Genomic DNA, 10134 nt, shown 5'->3' on the forward strand with positions numbered 1-10134 from the left:
TAAGGTGGTTAGGTTGCACTCTACACATCGACAACAGCGCCACCTCACCGTTCCCATATCCTATTTGCGCTTGCCCTCCCTTCTGTGAGTTTCAAGGTTAAGTTGCCACTATTTAATTTACAACCCTCGTACATATGTAATAATGAAAGCCGAAATTAGTGAATGGCTACATCCACCGACAAATGCGGATTCAGATGAATGTCGTCATTAACCCGAAGAATTAAAAAGTTTGAAATTTGAATGAATGTCATCACTCACCGCTGACTTTGAATATCTGAAATTTGGTTGAATGTAGACTGGATATTGCAAAAGTCCGAAATTCAGATCAATGTGGAACTGGTGAATGTGAAAATCCGAAATACTAATAGATGTCGACTTCTGGTGAATTGGAAAGTCTCGAAATATTAATTAAATTTCCTTATTTCTCTCTCTCATCAGGTTTGAAGATGGTGGTGAATGATGAATAAAATACATTATTAACATCATTATTTATATCATATACTCAAAAAAATTTCGATGTTCTGCATCAAGGAGAGGTTAAGAAGAAAAAGTAATCCAAAAGATACTTCGTCATTCAACATTCGCTGCCGAATGTCAGCATTCTCACCATGTAGAAGTGAAAAAAATAATACTTAGGACTAAATTTTGGACATTTACCGAAATGGCTAAGAGAAAATTACAAAATTATAGACTTTCACGATAGCACATACATTTTAATATTACATAAAAAAAAATTAAAAATGCAAAATTTTTTTGTTTTACTGTTGCATAAATAAAGAACACTATTTATTTCAAATAAGATTTCATAGGTTGTCAACGTGGAAAAGATAATTTTCCTTCCCCCAGTATTTTGAAAAAGAAAAATATTTAGAACCTAAAATTAACATGTACATGATTGTTTTCTAATTTTTACCTGCTGCATAGTCTGCCAGTAGATCTCGTAATTCTTCAACTTTTCCAGACACTTCGACTGCTGATACACGTACTGAGAATCGAGCACCCGTCCTGTGCTTGTGTTCGTTGATAGCACGAAACAACCACCAGATGGCGCTTGGTATCACACCGAGTTCTTGAGCTAAATTGCTATTCCCAATCATTGTGTTCGTTTTACCTAGGGTGATTAAAATTTGGTGATTAACTTGTCCAAACAATACACTTGAAAAATAACTTTAAAATCCAATACCAAATGTTGAGGTTAAATTGCTAGTATGCCTCATGATATAAAAACTCAAAATCTTAATCTTGCTTCAAAAAATCGACTTATGATAATTTGAAAATGATTTGAAATGATATGATAATTTGAAATGATGAAGGCAATCGACTTATTTTGAGCGCTCAAAAATATGTGCCTATTTTCAAGAATGAGGGAACAAAAATGATTTGAAACAGAAAACGTAAAATTGTTAGCGAAAATGGATAATAAAAGCTAAAAATAAAGCTAGAAAAAACCAAGATAATCGCGAATGAAACAGAAAACGAAAAACAAATTAAAGATAAAAAAAACTAGTAGGACCGCAGTGACCGAGAGAGGCAAATCAGGTCAAAATATATTTTCCATATTTCATTGAAAACTTTACGTCTTATTTTTCAAATCCCTTTTGTTTTCTCATTTGCGTCAAAGTGGACTTGAGAATGGGCGCTTATTTTTGCGCACTCGAAACATGTCGACTGTTATTATCATCTTAATATTTTTTGAAGCATATGAAGTTTCTATATCATGAAGTACTTCTTTTCGCTTCAACCTTTTGGGATTATACATTTAGTAACTTTCCTAAATGAGACTAGTAAAAAAAAATTATGTCGTGTAAACATTATTTCTACCTTGTTTTATTTCAACAATTAAACAATTCGTATTTTTTTTATATCAGAACAAGATATTGTCGTAAAAAAATTTTAAATATTTTTTTTTCTGAATCTAATTTGCGATTTAAAAATAAAAAGTAATGATAGCTATTACAAAACATAAAAAATGCAGGACGAGTGCAAAAAATATATAAAAATCACAGCAGCTACTTGTCACATCGGGATATATCAGATAGAGAAGAAAAAAAGACACGGAATATGTTTTTTTCCGTCTTACCTAGCTTTGAGTGGCCGTACACGAACAGACAGCCGTCAGATCCACCTACGACGGAACTGATGACGTCACAAAGAGAGCTCGAACACACCTCAGCCTGAAAAAAAGAAAGAAAAGAAATGAAACACGTGGAATATAATAATCGATCGCCCCCTCTCTAACCTTTCACAATCATCTGTCGACAGCAATTAGGAGGAAGTCGACAGATTTCCTGTCAGGTACCTTCCATTCAGAGATGTGGCAACTAAAAGTGGAACAAGTCGACAAAGACATTTTTTTGGGATATTTTTTTGTTTCTATTTAAGATAGTTTTGAAATTAGAATTATTTTATATCAAAAAATAATCATCTCTTAAAAATTCTCTTAAAGTTAAAAGTAATAAGGTTAAACATATTTTTTTAAAACTACGCTTTTCGAGTAAACTAAAAGAAAAAGGGAAAAGAAAAGTAAACTAAAAAAATAGTTGTAATTTTTTTTTCTAACCAAAAAGAAAACGCAGAGTTCATCGTTTTCTTAACACTAGAAAGACTGAAACTTAGTATATACCTACATTGCCCAAAAGCAGTCAAAATGACTGCATTGTGAAAGTATAAATAATGTGAAAAGAAATTTGTTTAAAATTAATTTTTAATTTATTTTACATTATTTACAGTTATATAACAAGTTATTAGTAAATATTAACAATAGAAAAGTTATATGCTGTACAAAATTCTAAGATTTTGTGTCATTATATACATCATTGGTTTTCTAATTGAAATCAAAAGCAGTCAAAATGAGTTCCTTAGGCAATCTAGCGTTAAGGAAGTTGACCATTCCACCACTGAATATTCCACTTAGATCTATTGAAAGTGATGCGCTAACGTTTTACGTTTTTAGTCAGAAAAAAATTAAAATTATTTTCGATTTTTTTTAATTCAATTGGGCTAAAAAAAGAAAAGAAAATAATCTTAATTCTTTCAGACCAAAAACAAAAAACGCAGGCAGGGTTGATCGCTTTCATAAGGAACTTAAAAATTCCACTTAAACTATTAAAATTCCACCTACGTCTTTTGAAAGTGATGCGCTCAACGTCGTAAATTTTTGTTCAGACAAAAGAAAAATTATTTTCAGTTTTTTAAATTCAGTTAGACTAAAAAATAATTTTAACGCTTTCGGACCAAAAACGAAAAACGCATGATTCATTTCTTTCCTAAAGAATTTCTTTCACCATTTTATGATTGAGACAATTCCACTTACGTCTTTCGAAAGAGATGCGCTCTGCGTTTTATGTTTTTGGACCAACAAAATAAAAATTATTTTCCGTCTTTTAAGTCTATTAGATTTATAAAAAAAGATAAAATAAATTTAAGTCCGTCATACCCAAATCATTGAGAGTTGTTTTTTTTTCAATTCAATTAGAGTAAAGAAAAAAAAAAGGAAATATAATTTTAATTCTTTTAAACCAAAAACGAAAAACGAAGGGTCCACTTCTTCCTTTCTTAAAAAATTTCTTTCACCATTTTATCGGTGAGCGCATTTCACGTACGTCTTTCGAAGGTGAAGGGCTTAACGTTTTGCGTTTTTGGTCTGGCAAAATGAAAATTATTTTCTGTTTTATAAATATAGTACAAAAACCTATTTTCAAAAGTCCTTTTATTTTATTACTTCATGCTCTGTGCTTTGTGTCTGTTAATTTGTTTCCGATGAAAGAAGTTGTAAATTTGAATTGTCTATGAATTTTGTTTGCACAATTTGTGAAACAATTGTAACTTGAATCAGAATAGAGACACAAAGTTAAAGCAGAAAAGGGTTAAAAATTTTATTTGAGGACAAATTATGTTCAGCTCTGACAAGCGAATTCTTTCTGATAAAATTGCTGAATGAATTCTGATTGTAACAGTAAGGAAAATATTAAAATTAATATTGTCTTTCAGCACAGAGCTCTAGTTAAATTTTAAGCACTCTAACAAATGAGATAAATTATAAGACTTTTAATAAATGATTAATTCCCTTTTTTGATAATATAGCAATGAATTTCGTTTATAACGATGAGAAAACGACTGAAACTTTTATAGTCAGCCAAGACACGATAATCATAGGCACCGGCATGCGAGAATATAATTTAGATTATTTTTATTTTTAACTGGACCTGAAATATGACATGAAATTATTGACTGAAATAACACTATTTTTAGACATAAAAATGGTCGACATTTCGATAGACAACAAATTTTTATTGTTACTAATGTAGCGATGAATTCCGCTTATAGCGATGAGAAAACGACTGAAACTTTTATAGTCATCCAAGACACGATAATCATAAGCACCGACATGCGAGAATATAATTTAGATGATTCTCATTTTTAACTGAACCTGAAATATGACATGACGTGAAATTATTGACTGAAATAACACTATTTTTAGCTTACTAGCTAGACATAAAAATGCTCAATATCTCGATAGACAAAAAATTTTTATTGTTGAAAATATAGTGATGAATTCCTGTTATAACGATGAGAAAACGACTGAAATTTTTCCAGTCATCCAACGCACGATAATCATAGGTACCGAGATTCGAGAATATAGTTTAGATTATTTTCATTTTTAATTTTAACTTGACTGTAAAATATGACATCATATGAACGTGACATGAAATTATTGACTGAAATAACATTATTTTTAGCTTACTAGCTAGTCAAAAAAATGGTCGATATTCTGATAGGCGACAAATTTTTATTGTTGATAATATAGTGATGAATTCCGGTTATAACGATGAGAAAACGACTGAAACTTTTATAGTCATCCAACACACGATAATCATAGGCACCGAGATGAGAGAAGATAATTTTGATTATTTTCATTTTTAACTTGACGGCAAAATATGACATGAAATCATATGAACGTGACATGAAATTATTGACCGAAATAACATTATTTTTAGCTTACTAGCTAGTCATAAAAATGGTCGATATTTTGAAAGGCGACAAATTTTTATCGTTGATAATATAGCGATGAATTCGGTTTATAACGATGAGAAAACAACTGAAACTTTTATAGTCATCCAACGCGAGAATCAATTGCAAGAACGTGATTTGGATAATTTTAAATTTAACTTAATTATGTAAATACCATTACTTTATATGTATGTATAATGAAACGGTGATTAAGTCGAATAAAGTAATGCAGTGACCAATAAAAACAATATTGAAAAAGATAAACTAATTACTAGAATTAAAATAAGCCATCTTCAAAAATATGTCACATTAAAGCAGCAAACTATCTCATTAGCAAATATTTTATACTCAAGTAACGATGTGGCCACTTATAGATACTTCACTGAGTTCATTAAATGGAAACTTAAATCGTATCTTTTGATATTCATTTCGGAAGATCGAATGTTTAATGTCGCATTAACGATTCCGTTACAAGGTTTGATGCGAAGGTCGTATTAGAATGATAAGCTTCGATTTTTATGAAATTCATTAAAACAGCATTTATCTTTAAATAGTTACAGATTTTCCTTCATCATGAGATTTTTATGAATTTGTCACACGATTGTTGAATAATTCACTAATTTTCCTTACAATAATATTATTTGACGTTTTGTTTTTGGAGCAGAAATTTTTATTGGAGCAGATATTAATTTTTGAAGCAGATAGGACATTTTGGAGTGATGAGTCGTAAACTGCAACACATCTAGTTTATCCATCTGAATCTGCAACACATCTACTATATCCATCTGAATATGCAACACATCCTGTATATTCATCTGAATATGCAACACATCTAGTATATTCATTAGAAAGATAAGCAAAAGTTGAATACTTCAATTTTTATTAAATTCATTAAAATAGCATTTATCGCTAAACAGTTACAGATTTTCCTTCACTAAGCAATTTTTATGAATTTGCCATACGATTGTAGAATAATTCACTAATTTTCCTAAGAATAATATGATTTGACGTTTTGTTTTTGAAGCAGAAATTTTTATAGAAGCTGATGTTAATTTTGGAGCAGATAGGATATTTTGGAGTGATGAGTCGTAGACTGCAACACATCTAGTTTATCCATCTGAATCTGCAACACATCTACTATATCCATCTGAATATGCAACACATCTAGTATATTCATCTGAATATGCACCGCATCTAGTATATTCATTAGAATGATAGGCAAACGTTGAATACTTCAATTTTTATTAAATTCATTAAAACACCATTTATCTCCAAATAGTTACAGATTTTAATTCACCATGGGATGTTTATGAATTTGTTTTACGATTGTTGAATAATTCACTAATTTTCCTTACAATAATATGATTTGACGTTTTGTTTTTGAAGTAGAAATTTTTATTGAAGCTAATATTAATTTTTGGAGCAGATAGGATATTTTGGAGTGATGAGTCGTAAACACATCTAGTATATTCATCTGAATAAGGATCTAGTATATATTAAGGCAACAGTTGCCATTAACATATTAAACTTTTTCAATTCTTAAACTATTTTTTTACGAAAGTAAGCTCACTCTCATCAAAGGATATTAGTAACATATATTTTGCATCTTTTTTTTCTCTCTCGGCTCCTATGATTTTTCTAGTTTTTTTTCTCCGCTTTATTTTTTCCATTTTTCGTTGGTAACTTAGCGTTTTATATTTTAAACACTTTTGTTTCTTCTCATTCATATCTAACAAGTCTCGAAAAAGGGTGCCTGTATTTGAGCGCTTGAAGGTTATTACCTACTTATATGTTTTTGAAGCGATTATTTGCTTTTGTTTTTACTGAGATAAAGCCTTGTCGCTTCAGTTTTTTCTGAATTATTTATTTAATTTGATACTAATGAGAGTTAAAAAAAAAATTATAAAGATAAATATCCTGCATGAGTCTGAACAATTCATGATAAATTCTTTTTAGATTATCCAAAAAGTATATTTAAGGGCAAGATCAAACTTTATCTCGAGTTACAATCTTACTTTATTTATAAGATTCGAAGCTATTTTAACTTGTCTCTACTTTTAAACAGAATCCATTTATCTTCAGTTTTTTGTCCCAATACTACAATATATATATTTTTTCCCATCGCCAAAGAATCCCAAACCACTCTTCTCGACAAACATGTCGTGAGTTGGGGATTTAAAATCCTTCGGCCTCCCAACTTCAGGGGAAATCCGTCACTGTCAGGGCAACAGTCTTTGTTCCTTCAAGGCAAAAATAATCCCAGAAGCCAACATTTGAGGGAGTCTTAGGGAATTTTTCATCGACACAAAAGCAATCGGTAACTGTTAGAAGAAGTAAGGGGAAATCTTTTAACTAAGTTGGCGGCCTCTATAATTAATCTTTCCTGTCTTGGCGAAATGATCATTAGAAGATTCGAGACTACTCATTTAGGCTTAAAACTGGACGTCTGAAAATGCAAATGATCATTTCGGATCAAAATGTTTTTGGGTTGGTATCTTCGGGACCTAATTGAATTGATCTCTTCGAAAGTTAGGAGATCAGGCGCAATTAGAGTTTAAGCCAAAACATTCCGCCCTAATGTGTACTAGAGCACGTACTAATTAGTATAATTGAATCTGTAATTGTTGAACCTAATATCTGCAACAAATCGTACCAGTACATTTGGAATGGTTTCTTTGAACTTTATATGGAAACACAACTACACCCTTTAGTGCTTAGTAATTTTTTTTAACGATCATTGTAATTTAGTTTCAAGTGTTGAATGGCTGCTATTTTTATGCAACAGATATTCGAGAAAGAGGTTGTTACCTTGCTGGATACGCCTATTTAAAGTGAAGTATTTAAATTAATGTTTAGAAGCACTCTTTTCTAAATGTTTTTTAATGGTCTTTCTTCGAGTGTTTTTGTAAGCACGAAAGCACTATTATGCATTAAAAAATTCTTTCAGATGCTAAATGATAAATAATAAAAACTATGTCACAATATTTTTTTCGTAAAAACCAAAACTTCAAATTTATCTTAATACAAACTGTTGTAAAGTTAGTCTTCACCTAGGAGAAGATTCTACTATAATTTTTTTAAATAAAAATTCAAAAAAGTCAAAAATTGGAATTACAAAATCACACCCTATTAACAAATTTTTTTCATGAAATCGTGCCTTTTTACGATAGGTTCTTGACGTGGATTATATTTGTGTATTTTTTTTAAAAAAAATAAATTTGAGTTTTTATCATTTATTTCAAAACTGGTCTAAATATTTAGTGAAAGAAGTTTATATTACAACGATTAATTTCAGATTTACATCTATGTAGCGTATTTTATGAAATGGGAAGTCTAAATTATTTCTGTTCCACAGTGTCCCAAATGATCGCTAAGATATGGTTCCTAGTAAAACACTGAGGTTAAGGATCAGTGACTGAGGTCAGTGCAGGTGGGTGACCAATTTGATCAGCCTGTAAGGGGACCGAGGTTGTGCGGTATCGGTACTCGTTAAACTGTTCTACCGTGAAGTACTCGACTTGGCTCGGAGTCCTTCTACCGAAGCAGGGGAGCCATCCCCTCTGCAGAGGATCAAAATCGTTCTTCTCACACCGTCACCAATTGCCTATGGTCAGATCTTGTGCGATGTAAGCCAACAACAACAACAACTTCACTATTACTCACGCTTTTGATAAAATTATGCTGTTTTTTTGTAGCAGCTCTAATTGCAGTACTCATATAGGAGGGCCGGGATAGCCTGGTCGGTAGGGCGCTGAGCCCATATCCAAGAGGTCGTGGATTCGATCCTCGCCAGCCAAAGATTCCCCGTGTAGTAAATGGTGACTGATGCACGTTAAATCTGTCGAGTCTCAAAGTCCTCCATGTTCCCACAACAAATCAATACCTCTGGGGGTACTGATCCAGGAGTTTCCTTGTCTTCTGGATTGGTTCAAAATTACAAGGCTACGGAGTTGAACGTAAGTAGTTGCAAACCCATGAAATTGGATCGGCTGTTCAACGACGGTTATAAAATAAAATAAAGTACTCATATAGAATGTTAGTAGAGGAAAAAGGTCATCTCACCAGATAAAAAAGTAATCTTCCTTACCTAACTGATGAAAAATTCTCATCTTTATCAAGTGGCAGTCAATCGACATGGTTATTTTTGTATACCTTCATTTAAGCCTGGTTATCGTTAATAAATCTAGATTAATAAAATAACCTAATTTATTGAGAATAAAATATACGAAATTTTCTGTGAATTTTAGTTTATTTTTAAGTTTTGAAGTTGGAAACGTTTTTTAATTGTAAACTGTTCTCGACAGTTGACGAAATACGCATCCATCAAACATTAATTATACCTTTATTTAATCTTTCTTCCAGTCAAAACCAGAATTCATTTAATTGGGCTCTTGCAACTTGAGAAGAAGATGATCACTGATACACAAATACGTGATCTATGACCTCAGCGTTAGTTGATCGTGTATAAACAAAGAGGTGTTAATGTCAAGCAAAGTCTCTCCACATAAGTCAAAGTTTTAATCAACGCGAAGTTGATTAAATACAACACCGTATTGTCCGTCGAATTTGTTATAATATAATTCTTTATTGCCTATGCCTTGTACTTAATTCTGATTTATTACTTGTTTGTGTATTTGATGGTAATCTTTATATATTTTTGCTTTGTTTACCTGGCAACTTCGATGCATAATTTGTTTTTTTTTTTTGTGTTCCACATGGCTTCATGACAGTCTTTGTGTTAAATAGAAATATAGGAACTGAAATTCTTGTGAAATAATATAGAACTAGGAGGCTCCGCCCCCTGCTCGCTAACGCTCGCCAACCCCCGAGAATTGCTACGCAATCCTATGTGGTTCACGCCGTGAACCATGGCTCGCTGCGCTAGCTCGCCAATGAACACAATGTTCTAGCACAAAGACATAATATATTATCATCAAAGACATAGTATTTTATCACCAAAGACATAGTATTGTACTTATGTAGATGAATTCTACCAATGTTCTTATTAGCTTTTAAAAAAGTATTTTAGATTGTACATGGTGAAAAAATCAAAACATTAGCTAAATAAGAAACTAAGAAACATATTAGCAAAATAAATTATGCAATATTGCTTCACTAATATTT

The 10134-nt window shown here is 31.4% G+C and overlaps 1 protein-coding gene across 2 annotated transcripts in view; it reads right to left on the reverse strand.

The window, feature by feature from the left end:
• The window catches only part of LOC107443669 (kinesin-like protein KIF26B), a 240741-nt gene that overhangs the window by 18973 nt on the left and 211634 nt on the right, over positions 1–10134 (reverse strand). For both annotated transcript variants that reach the window (XM_071182455.1, XM_043050220.2), the window contains 2 exons: positions 2081–2174; positions 914–1111 (listed from right to left, as the gene is read on the reverse strand). In XM_071182455.1, the coding sequence (XP_071038556.1) occupies positions 914–1111; positions 2081–2174 (292 nt within the window). The remainder of the gene's footprint in view (positions 1–913; positions 1112–2080; positions 2175–10134) is intronic.

Source organism: Parasteatoda tepidariorum, chromosome 6, assembly GCF_043381705.1.
Source record: "Parasteatoda tepidariorum isolate YZ-2023 chromosome 6, CAS_Ptep_4.0, whole genome shotgun sequence".
In the NCBI taxonomy this organism is placed as follows: domain Eukaryota; kingdom Metazoa; phylum Arthropoda; class Arachnida; order Araneae; family Theridiidae; genus Parasteatoda; species Parasteatoda tepidariorum.